Below are 23849 nucleotides of genomic sequence, written 5' to 3'. Positions count from 1 at the left end.
GTTTACTTCACAGTGAAAACGTTACAATCGTATCCTAATTACGAGATGTTCATAATTAACCTCATATGTCTTGAATTACATCGCCTTGGGATGAAAATTAATCATTAAAGTATGATTATTAAAAAGTTTGACAATACGGTGTTATTTAATAATATGTATGAATGAAATGATCATCGTAATAAATGAATGTCTTTAATTAAGTGTGATTAATTAAGTAAATTGTTAGTGGTCAATGTGTTATAAATGGTTTTATTTTTTATTATTTGTGAATTATAATCACATTTAATTTTTATTTGATTTCATTTTATCAATGAAATGATGAACCAAATTTTACCTAAAGACATTCAATATGTACAAAAAGTTCTGATGTCGTTAATTTTTTTATGTATTACACAGTTATTTATTTATTTGAACCATGTACAACCTTATTATTTCATTGATGAGGTTTTTCACGTACCTCAGACTTTGCGATATTGCGCTGGCAATTTTACACAGGTATGTTTTAATTGTTTGTAATTAATCTCTATTTTTCATAACAAATTATTACAGTTTCTCTGGTTATTGAAGGAATAAATTATTTTCAAACTAAAAATTTAATTTTGATGAACTACGTTTATGAGATATATTACTGAAAATAAAATAAAATATATTTCGTTATTACATTTGAGGGATGTTATTTTCAGTGGGACCCTAAAATTACCACTTTACCTGGGTTATACCTAATTGCAACTCTGATATTATCACCCTTAAAACTCTGTAATATTTTTTATATGAGATGCATAAATTTGTTCGGAACATTTCTGAATCTCTATCTTGCTCACAGCATAATTAAACAAATTTCAATAACTCATTGGACGCAAAGATGGAATGATTGGATGAAATTTACTGTGGCTTGTAACATTATGTTTTTTCCACCGTTATTTTTTTGGCATTTTTTATATTATACAGATGTCGCATCAGTTAATGCAATATTACTAATGTTATTGTTACATTTATATAAAAAATTTAAAACAGCAGCTTTAGTAGGTATGTATAAAAACCAATGAACTACAAGATATATTGAATTTCAAAAGTAGCAGTTATCATTTATATCATGCAGGTTTTTTGTCTGTGTTAATTCGACAGACAAATATTATTTGGATTGCATTTATTACTATGGAACATTTATTTGATTTATTAGATCATAAAATACAAAAACCAATTTCACATGAACAGTATACTTCAATAATGTATTTAAGAGTGAGTAAATTATTGTTGAAATATTTGTCAAAAGTCGAATATTTTGCTTATTTAAAATTTACATTAAATGTGCTTTTTAGTTGTTATGGGAAAAAATAATGCAAGAAACATGTCATGGATGGAAGTTGTTTATAAAGTTCATAATTCAGTTGGGTGTACAATTATTCCCATACATTGTAGTATGTGTTATGTTTATTGCTTTTGTTGTATGGAACAAAGCAATTGTAGTTGGAGATAAAACAGCTCATGTTCCCACTGTTCATATTCCTCAATTGTTATATTTCTCTACTTTCCTATTTTGCTTTTTATGGCCACACATGATTATTTACTGGAAAGATTATTTAAAGTTTATTAGTAAACACTGGGTGTTTGCAAGCTGTATCTTGATTCTTTTAACTATAATTGTTCATTTTAATACTCTTGTACACCCATATATGTTGGCTGATAATAGACATTATGTATTTTATTTTTGGAGTAGGTTAATGGGAAGATATAAACAATTTAAATATCTTTTGGTACCAATATACTCATTCACTTTATATACAATGTTTCACGGACTTAAACATTTAAGATTTATGACACAAATTAATTACATCATTATGATTTCTGTAGTACTTATTCCTCAGTTACTAATAGAACCACGTTACTTTATTATTCCATATATACTTTATCGGTTCCTTGTTAAGGAACCAAAGAAATGGCAAATTATTGCAGAATCAATAACTGTAATTGTAGTAAACTTTTTACAATTCTATATCTTTGTCAATAAAGTTTTCTATTGGAATGATCAGCCTTATCCTCAAAGAATTTCTTGGTAAATTAAAGGATGAAATTTTCTGACTACAAACTTGTTATTTGTTTAATAAATTTTAAAATTTCCAAAATGTATGTATTTATTTCCATCCTATATAATTCTTACAATACCTTTTAAATTTATATTTATTTAGAAGAATATTTATGCAATATATTGTAGATAACAATATAATATAATAAACATGCTTACGCGTGTGTATATAGCATATATATATATATATCTCGCATATGTATAAAATAGAAAAATACATCATATAATAATAAATTTTAAGATTCACCTTTTATATCATTTTTATAAGTCATTAATACTTTCTTTTTTAACATTTTTCTTATAAATTTTTACTCGTAGAATACTTTTACAGTATTTAACAACAGCGCTTAACAATAATTGAGATTCAATGAGTGGAAATATAACAATTCCAGATTTGAAGTAAAGCTTGTAAAATTTCGTGTCTTCTGTATTGTATGTAGATTCTTATAATCTTCTTTCGTTTCTTAGAAATATATCAATATAATAGCGTAAATCATTTGTAACACATTAAGTGAATAACAAGTGAATAAATAAATATATGGACATTAATATTCGACAAATTGGCCATTAAATGCGATGAGATATAATCTCACATTTTTTGTTAATATAGTTTTAAGAAACAAGTGCTAAAAGACATTTCTTGTAATGTCCGGAACAATCGCCCTGTAAAAAACATAGTCATTAGACTTAATCAGTTAATTTTCTTGCATTTTTCTGTTGAATATACTAACGGATATAAATTCTTCTAGCGATTCATTATATAGCTGTCTGAATGTTTCTTTGATTTCTCCCATGTCCACTTCGCAACGTGTGACAACCAGTCTGATTAAACGATCATCATCTGTACCAAGACCTTTCATGCTTTTGTATAATTGTTCAGCAAAGAAACCGGCTCTGTTTTTGACGCACTTCACTGTGGTGGAATTAATTCAATATCAATATACCGTTTCAATCAAGACTATAATATGAACATAATATATTATTTACATACCGATGGCTAGAAGACCTTTTTTGATATCACCCGAGAATTCGTTCTCGATTGCATCTTCAATAGCATGTCCCGTAATATTTTCATATTCTTGGAATACCTGTTTCAATTGTGGAACATTTCTTTGAACCAGTACCGCATTAAATGTTGATTCATCAGTTCCGAAACGGAGTTCACCTGAAAAGAAAGGGAAAGTGCAAATACCATATATTGATAACGTTATAAATCAGTTGCGTTATTTATAACATTACATACCAGCTCTGAGAAGTTCTTTGGCATCTTCTATAGCGGCTGCGTGATCTATGTCGAATGACTCATCTCTGTTGGCACAACATAACGATACCATTAACCGCTTGAAATTCCCGGAAGTATCATCTCTTAGATCATCCTCTAATGTTCTTCCATACACTAAACAGTAAAAGAGAAATGATTGTGATTCTTCAATAAGGAAATTTGTAATTTAAAAAAAAATTATGTCGAGTGGGACTTACTCGCTTCGTAAGCTTGTTTAATCACGCGAATCTCGTGATTGGACATAGTACACAATACTTCTATGAGGACGCATTCGTCGGTACCGATACCCGCCATTGCGTCATGTAATTCTTTGGCATAAAATTGCGGTAACGGCATCATCATAGCAAGAACTAATCTTTCGAAGTTGCCCGACAATTCAGACTTCAAATCTTTTATAAGATCCTATTAAAGAAAATTTGAATTAATTTAAAATAACATATATATATATGTTATATATTATATATATATTATATATTATATATGTATTAGTCTTTTTATAGCCTATAATTAAATTTTAACGTTTTTACCTTCCCATATAAAGTTTTGAACTGGACTGCAATTTCTTGGCGTTGCAGATTACTGCGATTGGCAAGCACATGAATAATAGCTTTTTCATCTGTCCCAAAACCCTTCATTGCTTTCCTTAAGACTTCTGCATCTGCTCTGGCATCAAAATCGTTGTATGGTACAACTGTAGGGGACAGCTGTAACATAAACCAACGATCATACTTGATATTTTCATTGGAGAAACAATGATTAAAGTATATGTTTTGTATATTAAATCATTCTTTGAGCAATGTAGGCTTCTAGACATCTTGTGTTAGTCTCACCTTAGGCGTAAACTGATTTCTCCGGGGGGCTGGGGCTGGGGTAGGTTGATAGGGAGAAGATCTACCTGTGTGCGGAGAATAATATCCTGTACCCTGCCCCCCAGGATAGCTTCCGCCTTGATAGGAACTTGAATTATTTGAGTGAGCATTGGAAGCAGAGGTGTAAGGAGAAGGTATATTAAAACATTCTTTTGCATCTGGTGCATTCCGAAGATTTGGATACATATTATAATCTTGCTGTTGCGGATATACAGAAGGTTGTCTTGGATATGGTTGCTGCATTTGTTGGGATGGGTAAGGAGAAGGGGATTGGGGCATAGGTAAAGGTATTTGTTGAACAGGAGCTCCTGGTGCTGGAGGAAGACATTGATTTGATATAGGATGACTAGGTTGCACGGGATATGGAGAATAAGGTTGTGGCATACCAAAAGACACAGGAGCAGAACTTGTAAAACCTATGTTGCCACTTTGAGGATAAGGCAGAGCACCGGGGGCAGAGGGTGTACCAGGTGGAGCCCCAAATGATGTTGGTGGTGGTGCATGGCCAGGAAACTGAATCACTGGTGGTCCCTTTGATAGCAAGGTGTAAATAAAAAATAATACAATCACATTTTCATGTTCATTTGTTTTCTGACTGTAAATATTTCATGCTATTTAGATGTGTTTTTACGTCGCACAAAGATATGTGAATAAAAACATATTTAAAAAAAATATGTAAGAAGTATCTATAATAGTAAGAAAAAGTAAATACTCACTTGATAACCGTAACTCATCTTAGTTGATTTCTTGCAAAATGATCACTAGACACAAAAATCTGTAATTAAATAATTATTATTCCAATTAAATAAAAAGCGTGATGTTTCGATGTTAATCTAATTGTAATAATTAACAAACCTACGGATAAATAACAGACGAAAAAAGAAAACTGTAAGATTGGAAACGCCCAGTAAAGATGCACTTGTTATGAAACAATGACAAACAAATCGTATTTCTTCAAGCTTATATCGAAGTTATTTTTGTTGCACGAAAACAGTTTAGAACTGCTTAATGTTTCGTAGAATTGTGGTACTCTATAAGTATCGGGAGATTTTATTTTTGTGACGTATTAGTAACGGGACTTGGAACCTAAGCAGATGTTACAAATCCGAATTCAAGAGAAATGATGTTTCATCAGAAGGTATATGTACAATGTAAGTACGTATACACAGTCATGGGATTAGTAGGAAAGGATAAGAGGCAATCGTTTACCAGTTACTGACGTCACATCGAACTGACGTAGCGACAGCGAATTAGACGGAAATGCCATGATCAAAGTACGCATGTGTAGTTTAGGCGCGTAAAATTCAAAATATTTTCATCAGCTGTCCAAAGCTGTTTTCACTTTTCTTTTATTTTGCCATGATAAAGATTAAATGTATCGTTCACTTCCTTTTTTTTATGATTGTTAAAGTCATTAATATCCACGCACGCAAAGACATGATTCGCACAAAGCCAACATTATCTAACAACGAGTTTATTGCTTTCATGATATAGTATCTCCGCTTAATTAGAGTACGAGTAAATTGCAGGAAATTGCAGACTTGGTTTAACAATTTACACGTTGTGCTCGAAACGCTTTCACGAAACTATGTTTATGTGTCGACAAAATCTGGCTAATATATATAAATATATTTATAGTTTGCAACATAAAGATTATAATAGTGCTTCGCTAATTGGCCACGGGTTGGGACTTCTGGCTAGTTATTAAGATTCCAATTATCTTCAAAAATGTCAATCAGTTAACGTAGCACTACTGTAAATCTCCAATATCGAATATTTCAAAAAATTATAAAAAATGAATTTGCGTTTGTTCTGTGAATTTTTAAAGAAATATGTAATATACAATTATATTCGCTCGACACTGCGGTAATAGATTTTTTGATAATTTTAATATTCATTACAACGTTGTTAGACTAGATAATAATGTTCCAGATGCGTGCAGCATTCTAAGTTATTTTTCTTATTTATTTTGAGCAACAAGAGCGCGGAGAACTTAAACGTTTTGATAATGAAACATCGAGTTCCAATAATCAAGAACTAAAAAATATCTCTGTTTAACTTAGATTTTTTTGTATATCATTTGCATTACTTTGGTAAGTTAATGTTGCATATTAAGAAGAAGCTTCAAAAGGTCTATTAAAATTTGAAAATAACTTTTTAATTTCCGTATTATACTCTACTTTCGACTTTAATCGTTGATCATTTAAAAGTCGTATAAATCAGAGATTTGGTTACAGACCTTTTGAAACGCTTCGTTACATTTCATTTGTTTCCTATCTACGCATGCATTCGATATGAATTCACGTTCGACGATCGAAGTTCTTCCTGCCGCGAACTATGTATAATCTTACGATATTTCATACAATCCATTAAAAACTGGTGTGCATAATGTCTTCCTTTATCGACGTTTTCTTTTTTTCATTTAAGACTGACTAATTTCATAATACATTATATTATACACGTAGGCAATCTCCTTAAAAGTAACACAAAATAATATGAACTAATAATATTAAGGATCCTAACTATAAAAACAGAAAGTTAAAATATTAAGGTTTCCTATTTGCTATTTCGCAAAACACTTTGTTCGTTGTTTCACAAGACAAAAATATATATACGCTGTTATAGAAATATACTATAAAACAATATTTGTACAACAACGATAAGTATAAAAGGTAACTTGCATTCACTCTGTTTCATTAAAGATTTGATGAACGCTATTCACAGTGGAATTCTAAAAAAAATTGATCCGTTGATCATATATCAAATTTAGGGTACCTACCTAGAAAACAAACAACTTGCAAGGCGAAACGGAAGATAATGCAAGAAGTTGTATATACTGAACAGTAAAGGTTTTTCTTTCTCATAGTTCTTTTAGTTTTATCGTAACTCAATCGAATTACTTTTCTCGCGCTAATTGGTCTTTACCCTACACATTATATATTATTTATTACAAGTAAAATTAATACGTTAATATGTAAAATAATGCTCTATACTCTATGCTATACAGAAACATACCACTGTAACAAAGTTTGGTTAGTTCCCATTTCCTTTGCACATTAGCTTCTTTTAAGAATTTTGAGTTATAAAGAAAGCTATATTTTGTTTCAAATCTATCAATCGCTCAAGATTAAATAATCTACATAAGATGAAATAACATGAAATAATCTAATATGATTCTATCATAGATCATAATTCCACTTTACAGTCTGTTTAAGAAAAGGACAATGTAAAAAGATAGCCTATATAGTGTCTTTTTATAACAAGGGAAATAACTTTGTTCAACCAGTCCATTTTAAACAAGCTATAGCTTCTTTCGAACTCTTTCGAAGAATAAAAGACCAAAAAAGAAGATCATTGCTACGCCAATCGTACTTTACAATACTTCAGGCACTGAATCACTTTGTTTGTCGTACTTATTAATGATTAAAATCAGATCGAACTCGGAAGTGCAATCGTAGTCAAACTACATCATACTATTTGTTGTTTCAGTTTAACTAGGTTCGTTTCACCATATAGTTTCATATCAAGGGGCGCACTTGGTTCATTTTTTTTTGTTTGCGTGTGCCAAGCGAGCACCTTGGTGCAGTTGTCGGCCAAGAATTCGATGTCCTTTGGTTCGAATGGCGCCAAACTTTTCAGAAAACCGTCTTCCTCGTAGCCGGCCTTAAACGGCATCGATGCATTCGGCCTCTGAAGTAGAAACTTCACGCTTACCGCAAAACCTGCCATATCGACCGGGAATTTTCGTCCAGCGATCCAACCGTCGTAAAATCCAACGAACTTCTCGTTTTTAATGATGGGAGAACTTAAACCAAATTTGGTGCATAATCCAACGGGGAACATGGAGACTCGTTTCGTTTTACGGATCTAAAATACATAATTGCATTTCTGTAATGATTCTTAAAATAATATTTCGAACCAACTATGACCGTGATATCTAAATCACCAGAAGTAACATACAATTTTGTGCATCGCTTTAAATCAGCAATACTTGCTCTACGTAAATTAGAAAGAATTATATGCTCGCAGAAATAATACCTCGTCAAAAAGAGCTATGTCATAGGTATTATCGTCATCGGCAAAATAAAAAACGCCATTGGTCGCATTCGCTCTGATCCATTGCAAGCCACGATTTCGATTAGATACGCCTCGTGGTTTGGCACCCTTCTTCTGCTTATACTTCTCAGGCATTGGAGCTGAAAAAGAAAGCACAAAGCGTCCGGGTGAGGCAACATCGTCGAATTTTGTGTCACGATCCAATATAAATTAGCTTATGCAAAGACTGACATGATACCCCGTTTGGGAGAATCGGCCATTACAACTACATATTCAAACACAGACTGGCCTGGCCAACAAAATCAATATAACGCTTTTTCATCGAGAGCTTTGCGGCTGTTTCAATTAATTCCCGATGAGACGGCAGTCGATCAACGAAATTAATTTTCACCGGAACTATTTACACCGCGTGTGTCGACTCGATGGCGGGATATTTTGAAAAGACTCGAAATTACTTCTTTCGATCATGTCAATAAACGATATAGATGAACAAATACAAAAATAACACGATCTTTAATTCTGATGGCTAGTCACGTATGACGAAAGAATTACAACGATATAATACATAATGTAAAGAATTAATATATTGTTGTTCCAATCAACAACCTTATGAATCGCCCAGTTGCATTATCTTTTTATCACTCTGTAACGATGTCGTTACGAGAAACTTGACCGAAATACGTTTAACTTGGAACGAGAGGTACAAAGTGACGCGAAGAACATTTTTCCTAGGACAGAGTAATTATCTCTAAACACGCTTGAAACAGAGAAAGGAAGTAGAGAAAGTATCGTCGAATAGCCGACAGATTTCGCCCAGGCTAACGATTGATACCATTCAGTCGCAGCTCCGTTTGAATTCCGTTCCAATTTCTAATCTATTGGATTTACCAGTGAGATGCTCGAACTTCAATCCTGTTCGCTCTAGCAGCCTCGTGACTTGTTTGGTAGCAACGGACGCGTCCTCGATAACGAGCCAGTAAATGTTCTTTACCAACATCAAAGTGTGCGACATCCTGGTGAGCTCGGGTATTTGTTCTGGTCGGCGATACGTCGGCGTGATTATGTACAGCGGTTCCGGTGTTTTGTTCAACTTCATCGATGATTCTTGCTGTTCGTTCGATGTCGCGTTTCGACTAGGTTCGAATCGCGCGATCTTCGAATTGTTCTCGCCCAGCTCGAAGATATTCTTGTGCAAATGATTTATTAGCTGTTGCACTAACATCGACGCTATGTCTGGACTAAGTCCGTTAATCTCTTGAACTCTGCGCACAGCGCTTTTGATCTACAAATAGAAGGACTGTGTTTTAAACGAGCGATTAAACGAACCCGAAGCAAAGCTTTCATCTTCCAATGTTTACCATTTCTTCGGTGAATTTCGACGTCCTTACGTAGCGTTCTACTTCTTCCTGGGATAGAACGGGACCATCTTCCGCGGATCCACCCGTGTTAAAGTCAGTTATCTGATCGAATCTCACACTGGTGGACAAATGATATTGGTAGAACACCACGAACAGACCTATTATGGCTACCACCCCCATTTTCATGGATGACTTCATTATACCAAAACCTGCAAAGAAAAAAATACCATTTATATACATACAATAAATTAACTAATTGATAAACCAAGTACCCTGAATCTCGTATAGGATTAAAGAATTATACAAGCACGAAAGAGATAGTTATATAATTACTTAATGGCTATCGTAAATTGATCGTGAGTTTTGTAACGGTAATTCGTTAACTGTTCGGAAGGTCTCGAGCATCTAGATAATGAAGTCGTTTAGTCTTCGTTTTTCTCGCTTCTCTGTCTTTTTTTTTCGACCAAGATGCTTTGCAAATGAACGAGCTCGTAAAATTAGGGAGCGTGTATACTGTCGTATACTAAAGCCGTTATAAAGGGGAAACGATAAGATATATGTTTCCGGTGATACGCGTGCTCTTTTATGCATACAAGATTTTCAAAAGTCATTATGTTTTATTAATTTTAACATGCGCCAGAAATACGTGATACATCGTAAGTATTTGTGATCTTTTATCGGTAATAATCGGGCTACAACGTCCAGTTGCGCGTTATTAAGAATGGAAATCACCGTGGCTTACCGTTCCACGAGATACATGCCTATCATCCGCGTCTTGAAAAGTAATACATCACGATACATTAAGGAACCGACAGCGAATGGAATTCTATTTGACGAAATTATCTTGGCGATCGCATCTCCGATGAATACCTCTACCTTTGCAGGCAATTAAAAATTAACAATATCTTTAAATAAATGTTCCATTCCAAAAACTGGCTTCACGTGTATGCATATATGTTCTATTTATCGGTTCTATCTGCTTTTTTCTAGATGCCCCATCCTTCGATCAATTTAATCCAAGTTGCGTTACACTTGGTTCGTTTTATTAATCTGTTACAAAATGATCTTATCGATATGATTAGTATTTAAGTAAATTCGCGGACACGTCGTGGGTTCTCCAAGAGATTGTTTCGATACGGATTCGACAGATACTTAACAACGACACGAATGTGAAGATTTTCAATCGTGGATACAAATGTAGTTCTTTAACTGAATTACCTACTCCGGTTTTTTAAAATGATGGACGAAAAATTCCAAGGACGTAACTTATCTCTATGAATAAATAATAAACTGATTAACGTCACACAGAGCACCCAAGTAATGATTTATAACGACGTTTTAAACATATCAATCAACATTTTCATTTTAAACACAGAAACGGTCATCTTATCCCTAGTCGATAGAAATCTGTATAAATTTATCTGCGCGACTAAAAGAGAAAAAAGATTAAAATGGAGACACCGACCTGCGATTGAACCGATCCGATACACTTCAATTAATTTAACAACTAATATGCCTTTACACGAGTGATCATTCAGTTTTTATATGATACAATAAACGAATCTATTCGCTTTTATCACGATAACTTATTACGTGTGCTTTCTAGAATTTAGCAAAGAAAAGAAGAAGAAAAAAGGAAGAATATCTTCCGTTAGTGAATTAAACTTTGATAACGTATGTACATATTTGTACGCGATTGTCTCTTTTGTACGGTCGATTGATTTATATTTTCTATATCTCTTACAAGCGGTATATAGTTTAATAAAGGAAACGAAATAAAAGAAATTAATGCAATGGAACAGAAGTTTTTTCCAACAAAATTGGTGATAGTAAAATAGACGTTTTCCACGAAACAAGTCGAAATTGTATCTTGTATCACCTGACCGTGTTACACTCAGCAAGATGATACAGAAACAAGTGTAAATATAAAAACTTCTGTTTCTTATTGCAAATATGTCGATGATGACGAAAGCACTGATCAAACATTTATAATTACGCTCGATTGAAGATAACATTGACAAAAGAGAAATTAAAAAATTAAAGAAATTTGATATTCTGGAAATGCACCGAGGTTGAAATAATCGGATAAATTATGTATATTTCCACTAATTGTGTTTAATTACTACGGCAAAGAATTGGAGGTCTTGTCTGCTTTCGTTCTATTTCTAAATCGAATCCATCCAAAGTTTCGTTTAACTTTCATTAAATTTCTAAAATAGTGTTCGATCGTTTCGTTGGAAAGAAACTCGGCCTGAAATAGAGGAAAAATTATTGGTATTTTTACATCGTTAAACGAAGTGCGTCGAATTTTATGGTTGTACGATTATTTGAGAAGTAAAATAAAAAAAAAATATAGTTAATAATTTCAGCGAGTCTCGGGAACTATTTAAGATAAACAAAGTGTAAAATATGTTAGATATATTAAATACAACGTAGAGCAACCATATTTTATTCGAGCCCAGAGTGAATTGAGTGAAATGTAAAATAATCGCACATAGGCCCGCCACCATTATTCCTTGATGCAATATCGAAGGTAGTTTCGATGAAAGCGCGCGTTTATTTCACTATCCAGAACCGCAAATTTGCGACGAGAATGAGAATAATCTTCACGCACGGAATTCCATACAATTTCATCTGCAAGATAAATTACGCTCCGTTGGTGCTTCCACGGAATTTGTGGAACGAGTACATTTTTTAAACGTTAAGTTTTCTTCAGCGCGATGTTGCTGATTGTTGTATATGATTAATCGATTAAAGATAGTTTTTCTTTCATTCAGAGTTTTGCCATTTAATTTAAAACCATAAAACTTTCGGTCTTGCTCGAATACAAAAGCTGCTCGAACTGGAATTTCCCGAAATTTTGTATAAATATGATCAATTTGCGCGTTAGTTGAAACATTATTCAACAATTCGTCCGATAAAATATGCATGTCTACGTTTTTGAAACTGAAGAATTTATCATCTACTCGTTCATAATATATCTCACGAGTTAATTGTTTTTTCAAACATTCTTTTCGTAACTTTGTTTGTTCAAACAATCAATGAATTATCGACGACTATATTTCATCGTTACGCTGAATTACTTTTTCTCCAGCCCGAAAGTAATATGGAGGAGATTTAACCACACTGGATAAAAAAAGTTTTCACCAAGTTTGAACCAAAATTTCTTCTTCTTCGTGCTATCAGTCACTAACTCGAACGATCCCATGCTAGCATATGTGTTTATAAATATATATAATCCGTCTATTCTTTACCACCTGGAATTTCATTTATTAAACTATGCTCGAATATAATAAAAATAAATATAGAGATCAGATTATTTGAATTCAGATATGTAAAAATAGTTTTATCATGCATATACGAATAGATATACCAAAATATAATGATGTATTATGTTATCGTTATTATTAAATGTAGACATCAGATATAAGTTTATCAGGACGACTCCGCCTGTATGTATTGAAATCCAAATAGTCGATAAACATGCGGAATTTATTTCGCATTAAGAACGATACAATTAATATGTGTAATTAAGTTAATCGTGAAAAGTCCTGCGTGATTCTTGAAAAGTGGATAAGAATGCAAATAAATCAAAACGTGACAACATCTCGGGGCTTATAATATTACCGTTAAGTACCTACTATGTGAGCAGTAGGTGCAACATAAGATGCCAATGCTCGAGAGTTCTACGAAAGCTATCAAAGAAAGTGTAATATCAAGAAAATAATAAAAAGAAAAATGAGAAAACATCTGCGTTGAAATAAAGACGGAGTGAAAATTCCAACGTGCGCGGCGTTACATAATCAAATCAGAGGATTGCAAATAGTCTACTAAAGGATCGATTAGACTTAATTTAGCGCCATGACAGACGTACATCACTTGCTGCAGTATCAACTTCGGCCATATATGTAGGTCACAAAAAGCTGCAATTCTCCAACCCTTTGTTAACCCTTTCAATTTAGTGGCGCCACTTTAATAGCACCGGCGAATTTTCCTCTGCTTTTGAATGAAATCGTGCCTTTTCTTTTAATCAAAGAACTCCATCTATGTTCAATGTATGTTTCGAACGTTTCTAACTCAGTTTCCCCTCCTTTTCTAGCCGGTAATAAGCAGGAAAGTTACCGACACGCAAAATCAAAGCAGTTCGGTGCTTATAACCTCATCGCCTGGTTAACCCTCGGACACCGGGCCATGGGTTACTCTGTTGGGTTAATTCTAACTCATATGTAATTTTTTCAAGTAATTCCACTATTACAGAAAAATAGAAAAACCAAAAACGTATATGTTTTCCATCGATCAAAATCAAGTATGAAACATCAAAATATATTGCGTTATTAAAAATATATTTCTTTGCTTTCTTTCAGTAGTCAGGTCTCGTATGAGTCAACCATAGCCGGACAAAACGTATGAATAAGCCTGAATTTTTATATACTACTTTTTGGTTATCAAAATTAGTTGTGCGAGCGTTAAACTTGGTTTTAATTTAATAATATTTAATCAATAGAGTTCAAAGCTACCAGTTTTAAACGTTTTCTCGAAAGTCCTCTTTCCACTTGATTTCTGTAGACTAACATGAACTTTCATGATCGACTAATTCATCTTCGATATTAGTATCGATCTAACGAACCATGAATGCCCCCTATTCATTCAAGACAATTAAAACTTACCTGATAAACGGTGTTCATGCTCCGCTCACGAGTAGTAATTGTTCTGCTTCTCGTTTATGTAACTTGTATAAAATCCGGCTTATCACACATGTCAAATGTTCGCGCGTTTTTTACAAGACGAGAAACAATGGCACGGTAGCTATGTTATTGATATCGTTTAGTAACATTATTGACGGGACGTGGGGAGTCCCAATTGAAATTCGACACTAGTAATTTTCCTGCATACATATGTTCCGTGATTGTTTCACCGTACCATGCATTCGTGTATCGAATTTAATGCGCTCGATAAAGGGCACAGTATAAACGACGTTGTTTTCTCATAATTTAACGAATTTCGTCTATATTTCCACAATGAATTCACAAGTTTCGAATATAGTTGTTGCTACAAGGAGAAGATCCATTTAACAACTGCGACGGACTCCATCGATACGCGATGATGTTTCACCGAATCGCGCTCGTTTCCCTGCGCGATGCAGATAGACTGACAGACGATCACGAGGATTTCACGGCACGTAAATAACTAAGGGGATAACCAAGAGATTGCTGCCTTCGGTTGAGTTTTATAAATTTTCATGATATCACGACTACGTTCGAAAGACCGGGTGACGGAAGCACGTTGTCACTGACATGATTGAGAAAAAGGTCGATTCCTTTCATTAGAATGTATCACTGATCTCTGCTTTCACTCTAATCTTGTAACACTTTGATAGTTTGGCAAATGTATTTTTAGCGAAGAGTCTTGAGCCGCTTCGAAATTTTGGCCACATGTCGTGTCGTCTCGAGCGAGGACTGATCGTTTTGAAGTCGACCACAAACCGACTGGATGTTCGTGACGACGTCGAACCCTAGTCGATTGTTTCATTAATCACGTGCCTGTCCACCGTACGTTTCATTCGTGTTCTGTCAGCGAAAAGCGGAAACAGCATAGTTGACGGAGAATTCGATCGAACAACGACAAAACGACACTCCTCCGTCGGCTGATACTGAACTGTTCCTTCGTCGCATTCCCCTTGTGCGATCCGTCTACGTTCGCATATCCCCACTATTTCGTTTCAGCTGGCGCAGCAGCCGACACGCCGCCGTCACTGCTCTTATATGTGTACATATATACATTATACATATACATCTATCTATCTATATACATGTACGTATGTATGTATGTTTATATATTACATATGTATATCGCGATATATATGCGCGCTGCACTGAATCACGTGGGAGAATGTACTTATTTGACGCAGAGTAGGTGTTTTTATCGATCTTTGAAACATCCGCGTGGTGACTGTTTCGGATCGAGCGATCAGATGGTCAATTGAATTTTGGTATCAATTTTCCAATACATCCTCTACCTTTGTCGCCTTAATAACATGACCGAAAACCATTAAATCTTAAGTACAACTATCATACCCACTAGTCAAAATGACGAAGTACGAATTTATTTTTATAATTATCAAAAACATGTAGGTGTTTTTGGCAAAATTAACTTTAGTTTTTATTCAAATATGAGTATAATTATGTACATCCATTTATATCCATTATACCATTGTAATTATAATCATCTATATACAGGTTTATGATCTTTACTACTTGTAATGAAAATTGCACAATTAAAGTACACTATCGAAGTATTAAAATGTTAAAGACCTGTATGTCTCCTCGATAAAATATAATGGCATCGATAAATCATACATAGTAGATATATAAATAAAAACTATAGATTAGATTGAATATAAATCTCTATCTGTGAGTAATTATAATACATGATAAGCATATTATTTAGAATGTAAAATAGTTTTTTTTTTCTTAAATCCTTACGGCAAGTTCTAATTTCTTTGACTTTATTTCACTTGATTACAAATTCTCGTGAATTCTTACCAACTACGATGGAAAGTTAATTTAGGAATGTAATCTCTGTCAAATGAAAAACATTGTGATGCAACTATCTGGATTAAACGTGGAGTTACATTACAAGCTATTGTTTAAGTGGGGAAATATGTTTTGTTGGGTACGATGCAACGTGACTCAACTAAACATTCGCCGGTTGGCTACGATAACGACTAGTATGCGAGGGTTAAGTTTATATATCGATTAAGCAAAAATGTAGATCGATCATCGAACCGACAAATCTTTTAAGGTATACCGATTCCAACTCTTAACTTTAATTTATGACGTATTTAATGAAGCAAATAGATCGGCCGGTTTTGTTACCATCGCAGAAATGTAGTGAAAAAGTGAGAGAAAATTTATCTGGTGGGTTAATGAATCGGTTTTTAAAGCACTTTTTCGACCAATTTGCTTAAACAAATTAATTGCTCATTATTGTTTGTACACAGTGCAAACTCAATACGAATTTTCCCCAATGTTTTTAACTCAACGGCCCCATAACAAGTGGAATCGCTCGATAACCATGCTCAACAGACACCATGCGGTAGTCTCTCTCTCTCCGAGTATCGTCGTTTCCACTACCTCTCACCTCGTCTTTCAGCGACCGGAGTATTGATCCAACCTGGCAATACTTATACACTATACACACGGTAGTGTGTAGTATTGTAAATGGCCACGGTTGCCTACGAATCTCGAGAGGGACTTGTAAACGATGTTGTCCGAACTTCCTTGTGTTTTTGGTCGTATCCTACACTCGTTGCGGTTAAAATGCATAATGCAGGAATTATGTGTTCAATTGACAAGCGTTGTTGCGTGAAATACGTATGAAGAGAGGAATGAAGGAAAAGAGGAAAAGAGAAGCATACAGTAAAGTCGAGCCATGACCTACACAGAAATGAACTATTTTATAAATTTAGAAAGTAGGTACTTTCGGCTTTTGCATTACCTAACCAACAGAGTTCGAATGAGTTCGCGTGTAAATTCGATTATCAACGATCTAAAATAGAGCATGGAACTTCTATTAGCGTGCAGAATTAGAAAGGAAACGCTTGTTTAATTATCTGTATTTCTCATAATGTCTGTCACTGATTTTTATCGGCAGATGAGATAGGTTAGGAGAACAACAGAGATACGACATTTTTAAAGGAATCTCTTATCACGCAGTTTTAACAATATATATTAGAATTGTTTATTTATTTAAATAGGTGAACGTCGCATCCGCGTTCAAAGAATGTTGCAACATTGAAATATGGACATATTATGTAAATTACGTAATAAGTAGTTATAGAATGAAACGTATGATTTTACGTTGACTTAAATGTAGTCGTTTCTACGTCAACATTTAAAAAGTAGAACGACTGGTTTCAGTGGGTAGTTTAGAAGTTGGCTCGTGTCTTTGACAACGAACGTGGAATTTACTCAGCCCTCGGAACTATATATAACATATAATTTTCGAATAGATAAAGAACGGAAATATAACAATGTTTCATTATTTGTAAAATAAAATATCTCAATAGCCGAATAAATATAGTTCCGGATTTCTGTAAAAAATATCCTAATGTCGATTACGTATTTTTTAAATAAAAAATTTAATGTTTATATAACTATAAATGAGGGTTCTAATTATTCTTATATGAATTTCATTTTAATACCATTGAGATATTAATGAAGGACAGTGATAAGTATAAAAAGAAAACAGGAAAGAATTCTATAGCTATTCTACTACGTTAATTTAACAACGTATCTTGGTAAATGAAAAATGCAAATCATACTTTCATACAGTGCGAAACGTGGATTATTTAAAAAAAGAAATATGTACTTAGTAACAACGCGCGTTGATGCAACTTCGTTAGCGCGTTCTACTGCGTTCACGACAATGGTACTTCTCTTCAGTCTTTAAGGTGCACAATGCTGCGAATTTAATACAACAAAGTATTATATTAAAGCTAGATTATCGATCGCACTCAGTAGATCCACTTTAATTCTCCTCATTCGATGGTTGCTGAAATGCGATCTTCTACGTAGGTATTGTCTAAAAAGTGTACGTTCGATTCTAACATCTTTCCTATTCAATTATCAAACAAATCATCGATCGATCAAAACAGACTATTTCACTGAATCTGACAAGCTTATCGATTTAATCGTATCAGTCATATCACGCAAGCGCGTCCTCTTGCTCATTTACGTGATTTGACACGCGATATTGCCATCACAATTCGACGTTAGACCCGCTTCGACGGACGTAGCGGTTGAAGTAATCGGGACGCCAACACTTGCAGCTTCCTGGCACCAGGAACCAATCGTAGTACAATCTTACCTGTATCGCACACAAACGGGGTTAAGAAACTGTTAAACAAAATTTTCACTTGGAACATTTTAAATCGTCCGGTTACCTGGAAACAACCCATTTCGTCGACACCGTCGCAATGATGCTGGGATGAACCGCTGTTACGAGCTTCATTCTCCCCGGCACGTTTCTGTAAATATTGTTGATAATTCTGGAAATCGTGAACAGGTGGCGGTGAACCGGCAGTATCCCTCAGGCCGTTGATTCTAGAATTTTGATTTTCTTCCAAAAACGTGTCAGGATAGAAAATCTCTGCTACTAGCAAACTAGTCCATCTTGGAGATGACAGACAACCACCATCCAAGTAATGACATCTTGATTGCCTGTGAGAGATCGATTAATATTAAAAATCGCTCGACGATAATAATTGGTTACGATAATTGCATATGCTCTGTCGTATTACATGCATCGGGTTACTTCGATAGTCTGAGTGAAGTAACCCTCGTAAGGGATTTGCACCACGTAGCGCCAAACTCCTTGATAGTTCTTGGCGAACACTGGTGTAGCGTACTCCACTTTAGCTGGACAAGGAGTGGGTGGACCGGTGTATTCTGGCTTCTCTTGTGGCGGTGTTCGTTGACGGTACTCAGGGGTGGAGGGCTCATCACGGCGTTCAGCTGCTGAGGTAGCCAATGGTTCACCTTGTATAGCCTTGTACAGCATGCAGACTCTTTGGCGTAAAACAGAAATTATAGTTCAAAATCCAAACTTGTATTTTTTTTAAATAATTCGTTTAGCGACTTACACTCCTCCACCATTTTCGCAAAATTTACGACCGTTTCTGAGAGTATCCAAGGCGCTTTCTGAATCGGACGATCGCTTGCTTCTACTTCCTTTCTCGTCGGTGTCGACACTGTCGATATTAGGGGAAAAAAGTACATTTTACAAAACGACAACCCAACGATAGATTTACGTTTCTATATAATTACTAACGAATTCTGGAAGTAGGATTGCACTGTGGCGACCTTCGGCAACGAATCGTCAGCCTTGAGTATAGGCAACGCTTTGCTCAAAAATTTCAACGTGTGATTTTTCAACAGCGCGCTATAAGAAAAAATGAGAAAGGATATTAAATCACGGTTAGAATTTATCATGGTATCTCATCATATAAATAATTTTGTTACACTTACAAAGGATACGACGAGCCATTGAAATATTGATTCATAGGATTTCGCGGGATATAACCCTTGTTAAGATCCCCGCAAATATTGTGTATGGAAACGTAACCCTTTCCCTGTTTACCGGTGTCTAGAATCATTCATGTACATTTATTTGGAAGTAGCAGAGAGAATAATTTGTATTCCTTCTTTGCTGACGCATGATATTAAAGTGGCACAACTTTGAAATGCGTACCATAGCATTCTTTGTCGCTATCTATATAAGGTGGCGGCCTCACTTTAGGCGGTTCTGCGTTCGGTGACTTCACGAAGGCGTAATATCCTTCTGGAGGTTCGTTAGATTCTATCGTCGAATTGACGTCATTTGGTTTCGATTGTTTCGTGTCCGAATATTCATTCGCGTGGCATAAAATGCATAAAAGTACCATCTACAAAATTCACACGTGATATGTACAATACCCCTAACCTCTCTCGTATAAATATTTACAGTGATTCTCTTTATTTGCGACATTACTTAATCGCAATGATCATGTTTTTATGCCGTTTGTGAAATTAAATTATATAATCATTGTTATACATTGATTTCCTCTATTTTACCTTTTCGTCTCGATCGCGTATTTATCAGTGTCTCAAAACTATGAAACTTCATTCGATTTAATCGTTATTGTAGCTTAATTAAAATCTTAACTTAAGCAAACAGACGGTTCGTGCCAACATTTCATAGATCCAACAAGTTGGCTACAACAGAGGAGAAGCTTTATTCGAATAGAAGCCAGGATCAACGAAATACAAACAACACGTTGTTTGAACTAGCTTGTCGATGATCCTTCGTCTCTACGCGTTTCGGTCTTACAAGGTATTCCCCGTTAGTAAGATACCGACGTGTATCGTATTCGGCCTTAACGGTACTCGGTCCACGCTCCGCGGACTATTAATACCCCGAGACTATAGTCTTGTATACTGACTGCCCCACTAAGCGTGCACGTTCGCCAGCCGTTACATTCTTTCGGCTGTTTAACCTTCAGGAATTTCGAGGATAAAAATCGTCATGTGGAACTATCAGACCAGAGGATATTTCATTAATCGTGTAAGCTACCGTAGATCATTTATTTTGCTGCCTCTTTGACTACACATTTGTACAGATTCACAGAATGATTATTCGTTTGATCAAGAAAATTGTGGTAATCGAATTGACGAGGAATTTGATTGCCCAAAAGGTTTTTTCAAATTTCTTCGCACACTACACTATTTGCATCATTATTATATGTGAGCTGCGGATGTTTATGCGGATTCATATCTTTATAAACATCGATAAAGGAATGAAATCTCTTTATAAGAAAAAGTGATTTATACTTTAAGTGCAAATATTCTCAAGAAGGATATTATGAAACTACTTGAAAGATAATGGAGGCAAGATAATTGTTAAGTAGAATATCTGATACTACATTATCCAGACGCTAAGGTTTATATCTGAGACCTGCATGAAATCTACCTTTAAATTTCTTTAAAAATAGCGAGGAAACATCTTCACCGACCCAATACATATATATAGTATATTTGTGGTTGTTACTATCAAGAGTGCATTTATCGGCTGTATCGTATGTTTTATCAGAAAAATAATACCGAACTAAAATTTCTGTGAATGAGTAGCATTTGCTTTCTATTATTTACCTGTTCTAATGCCTTGGGCATGATTAGGAAAGGTAGGATGCAGTCCCCTGTCATTCGGTATGGATATGACAGGCAAAATTTGTATCCATAATTCGTGTTAAATTAGTCTATGGTGATGATGCTTTGTATGATTGTTAATCGAAATGTTTACTCCATTCCCAGAATTGGAAAAATAGTTTCAGCAAGAGTTACATAGTTTTGAGAGAGACATGTGGTTGAAAAGATGTTGAGTTTCTATTTTGTTTAATAGGTTATGTACTACTTTCTTTTTAGTTGGTGACAACTCTCAAAAGCAAGTTTTAATGATAAACTAATAAAATGAAATAAAAATCATCGTTGGATTGCGTTACGATTTCCGTTGGTTTTGAAAATTTTGTTCATTGTAAAATAAAATCATAAATCATTTTCAGAATACCAAGGCAAAGTGTCAGTCGGATTTATGACTATTTAAATCGCGTTCGATTAACATTTGACATTCCATTGACAAGAAGCGATATTAAAAAAAGACGTAAAAGTATATTTTTCCCGCCATGACATTTATTACGCATTTGTGTAACGGTATTACTTTATACCGGTTCCCTGCGATTACTGAATACGGGACATTTCTATAATAAGCATCGACTAACGTGAAGGTATTGAATTTATTGAACCTTTTCCGCTACAGTTAATCTAGAATGCGCACCGATCGAGTATATTTGGCGCCTGATTCCATAGAAATTGTAATCAGTTGTACTTGTACGAGATTAGTTTTGAAGAAGAAGCGATTTAAAAAATATCATGGTTCTATATTCACTTTTATATATAATTCGTTCCAAATTATTGATTCATTATACTTACATGAAAATAATTCATTATTAAGAAAGCAATACGATAAAAATAATATAGTAAGAATTCTTAGTGATCAAAAAATAAAAGTAGAGAAAAGAAAGGAAGAAAAAGAAAAGAACGATTACATTGTCAACTCACGATAAATGTTCGATATTCCATTGTAGTGTCGCTTTTTTTTCTTCTTTGACAAAGAAACAAAATGTATTAAACTCAAAATAGGGGTTCTACCTCGGAGATGTCTCGTGACCAGTCGACGGTCATAGCAAAACTGAACACATCGAACCCGTGCTATGGTATAAGGAGCCACCTGCCTTCGGTCCCGTACTCATCACCACCAAAGCCATCCACCATTCCACTTCAAATCACGCCCCAATGCACTTTAAAACTTAGTCATTACGTTTAGAATTTTTCGATATGCTTTAAAAATGCAAAGACGTTAAATTAATTTTTATAAATCCACAAAATTAAAAATTCAGAAATTTCAACGGTTATAATTACAAATTTTTTTTAATTAAACGAATTTTTATATGTAATCTGTTAAAAATAGACGAATCACTATTGAATCATTATTAAAATTATAATTCCAATTTCCGCTTCTTACGAATATAAAATTAGAAAAAATTTTGAAAATATATATATGTATAGTATAGTATTCCTGCAATTGGGATAAGTAAAATTTATACCATGGCGCGCCGCGATCTATCGCGCATGCGTACGCGCGACATATGCAAGATAGAAGTGACGATAGTTGGAAGTGATTCTGTGGGACAATGATACGAACAGCTTATAAGCTATAGACAACTACAAGTTGTCAATGTTACTGTTACTCATCGCCATTTGTATATAACTGTCGCGACATTCCAATATAATCATTACTTTCCAAAAAGGACACAGTCTTTGAAAGGAATTTCTCTTGAAATCTGGATAAACAAATAGGCACAACTATTCATATTATGATTATATAAATAAAGTAACTAGAAAATTTTAACTTACATTTTAATTTTCCAACACTTCTATAGTTTTATTTTGTTTTCCATTGGTTACAAATATATTTGTGATTTAATAGTATGAACATAAAATCATAATTTCGACATTTATTTAATTTATTATAAATTTTCCATTTATTTTGTTGAAAAAGTATCACATCGTAATACTATACTCCGTTTTTTAATAGAACATTCTTACCAGTTTTCTTTTGAACCACTATTTTATAGCTACATGACTTGTTACATAGAAGAAAGATCTCATGAGGCGAGAGCAAAGCATTTCCGGAAATGCACGTCGCTATAGTAGTTGGTCAAGGCCATCGACTCATTGAACATCCTTCCATGGCAAGAGTACAAAGAGGAATGTGGAACGGCAACCTGTCGATCTACGCATTGGCGTATAAACCGTATTTTTTATTCTTCGCATGTTAATACGTTATGGTCATTCTAAAATTGTATAGTTACGCTTATCGTATTTAGGCAAATGATTACATATGAAATACTTATCCTCTTTGAATTTTGGTTAAGTTCAACTTATACCGAAGTTTAACGATAAAATAGATTGGGAAATGAATTTTGTCTAATTTCACGATTCGGCATCTATCTCACAACGTTATATATTTGGAAAAATCGTAGATATAAAAAAATTAAAGTGCAAAATTTGTAGCGTGTTTCCTCGAAATTTAAATAATCGTGTTTA

General features: G+C 34.3%; 4 protein-coding genes across 9 annotated transcripts; 1 reads left to right on the top strand and 3 right to left on the bottom strand.

The window, feature by feature from the left end:
* Positions 1–37: 37 nt before the first annotated feature.
* On the top strand, positions 38–2123 carry LOC122572918 (putative Dol-P-Glc:Glc(2)Man(9)GlcNAc(2)-PP-Dol alpha-1,2-glucosyltransferase). Its single transcript, XM_043738613.1, has 4 exons — positions 38–495; positions 684–1026; positions 1100–1239; positions 1320–2123. Exons 1-4 carry the CDS (start codon positions 316–318, stop codon positions 2055–2057), a joined length of 1401 nt encoding a protein of 466 aa, XP_043594548.1. The 5' UTR covers positions 38–315; the 3' UTR covers positions 2058–2123.
* A 242-nt stretch (positions 2124–2365) lies between these two features.
* Positions 2366–5405, bottom strand: LOC122572916 (annexin B11-like). Of its 4 annotated transcripts, none has more exons than XM_043738608.1 (9): positions 5090–5405; positions 4951–5009; positions 4196–4765; positions 3893–4069; positions 3563–3767; positions 3327–3479; positions 3075–3248; positions 2815–2996; positions 2366–2746 (listed from the first exon to the last, which is right to left on the bottom strand). In XM_043738608.1, exons 2-9 carry the CDS (start codon positions 4966–4968, stop codon positions 2696–2698), a joined length of 1530 nt encoding a protein of 509 aa, XP_043594543.1. In that variant the 5' UTR covers positions 4969–5009; positions 5090–5405; the 3' UTR covers positions 2366–2695. The 4 variants fall into 4 exon arrangements, with proteins under 4 accessions (XP_043594543.1, XP_043594542.1, XP_043594544.1 ...); XM_043738607.1 differs by having other exon boundaries at positions 5094–5405; XM_043738609.1 differs by lacking the exon at positions 4196–4765.
* A 141-nt stretch (positions 5406–5546) lies between these two features.
* On the bottom strand, positions 5547–15290 carry LOC122572925 (galactosylgalactosylxylosylprotein 3-beta-glucuronosyltransferase P). Its single transcript, XM_043738647.1, has 5 exons — positions 14316–15290; positions 9649–9857; positions 9179–9572; positions 8273–8430; positions 5547–8101 (listed from the first exon to the last, which is right to left on the bottom strand). The coding sequence occupies exons 2-5, from the start codon at positions 9844–9846 to the stop codon at positions 7703–7705; spliced, it is 1149 nt and encodes a 382-aa protein (XP_043594582.1). The 5' UTR covers positions 9847–9857; positions 14316–15290; the 3' UTR covers positions 5547–7702.
* A 158-nt stretch (positions 15291–15448) lies between these two features.
* LOC122572922 lies at positions 15449–23212 on the bottom strand. Of its 3 annotated transcripts, none has more exons than XM_043738635.1 (9): positions 23157–23212; positions 22302–23083; positions 19900–20092; positions 19677–19794; positions 19480–19590; positions 19292–19399; positions 18950–19216; positions 18593–18869; positions 15449–18516 (listed from the first exon to the last, which is right to left on the bottom strand). In XM_043738635.1, the coding sequence occupies exons 2-9, from the start codon at positions 22320–22322 to the stop codon at positions 18409–18411; spliced, it is 1203 nt and encodes a 400-aa protein (XP_043594570.1). In that variant the 5' UTR covers positions 22323–23083; positions 23157–23212; the 3' UTR covers positions 15449–18408. The 3 variants fall into 3 exon arrangements, with proteins under 3 accessions (XP_043594570.1, XP_043594569.1, XP_043594571.1); XM_043738634.1 differs by having other exon boundaries at positions 22392–23083; XM_043738636.1 differs by lacking the exons at positions 22302–23083; positions 23157–23212 and adding an exon at positions 20262–22224.
* Positions 23213–23849: the final 637 nt, after the last annotated feature.

The sequence above is a fragment of the Bombus pyrosoma genome, linkage group LG11 (genome assembly GCF_014825855.1).
Source record: "Bombus pyrosoma isolate SC7728 linkage group LG11, ASM1482585v1, whole genome shotgun sequence".
Taxonomy (NCBI): domain Eukaryota; kingdom Metazoa; phylum Arthropoda; class Insecta; order Hymenoptera; family Apidae; genus Bombus; species Bombus pyrosoma.
Note: the sequence above shows the minus strand (reverse complement) of the source record. Positions and strands in the feature narration are given on the sequence as shown.

What these genes read in the sequence shown, in the direction of transcription:
- LOC122572916 (XM_043738608.1), bottom strand. An exon ending in TCAAAACTTTATATGGGAAG is followed by an intron (nt 3,768 to 3,892) that starts GTAAAAACGTTA and finishes TTTCTTTAATAG; the next exon opens with GATCTTATAAAAGATTTGAA. An exon ending in CGCTAGAAGAATTTATATCC is followed by an intron (nt 2,747 to 2,814) that starts GTTAGTATATTC and finishes TGTTTTTTACAG; the next exon opens with GGCGATTGTTCCGGACATTA.
- LOC122572922 (XM_043738634.1), bottom strand. Translation starts at nt 22,424, where the DNA reads ATGACCGTCGACTGGTCACGAGACATCTCCGAG. An exon ending in GGTCACGAGACATCTCCGAG is followed by an intron (nt 20,093 to 22,391) that starts GTAGAACCCCTA and finishes TGAATTTTGTAG; the next exon opens with ATGGTACTTTTATGCATTTT. An exon ending in AATGGCTCGTCGTATCCTTT is followed by an intron (nt 19,591 to 19,676) that starts GTAAGTGTAACA and finishes TTTTTCTTATAG; the next exon opens with CGCGCTGTTGAAAAATCACA.
- LOC122572918 (XM_043738613.1), top strand. Translation starts at nt 316, where the DNA reads ATGATGAACCAAATTTTACCTAAAGACATTCAATATGTACAAAAAGTT. An exon ending in GCGCTGGCAATTTTACACAG is followed by an intron (nt 496 to 683) that starts GTATGTTTTAAT and finishes TGTTATTTTCAG; the next exon opens with TGGGACCCTAAAATTACCAC. An exon ending in TAAAACAGCAGCTTTAGTAG is followed by an intron (nt 1,027 to 1,099) that starts GTATGTATAAAA and finishes TATATCATGCAG; the next exon opens with GTTTTTTGTCTGTGTTAATT.
- LOC122572925 (XM_043738647.1), bottom strand. Translation starts at nt 9,846, where the DNA reads ATGAAGTCATCCATGAAAATGGGGGTGGTAGCCATAATAGGTCTGTTC. An exon ending in CGAAATTCACCGAAGAAATG is followed by an intron (nt 9,573 to 9,648) that starts GTAAACATTGGA and finishes TTCTATTTGTAG; the next exon opens with ATCAAAAGCGCTGTGCGCAG. An exon ending in GAAGTTCGAGCATCTCACTG is followed by an intron (nt 8,431 to 9,178) that starts GTAAATCCAATA and finishes TTTCTTTTTCAG; the next exon opens with CTCCAATGCCTGAGAAGTAT.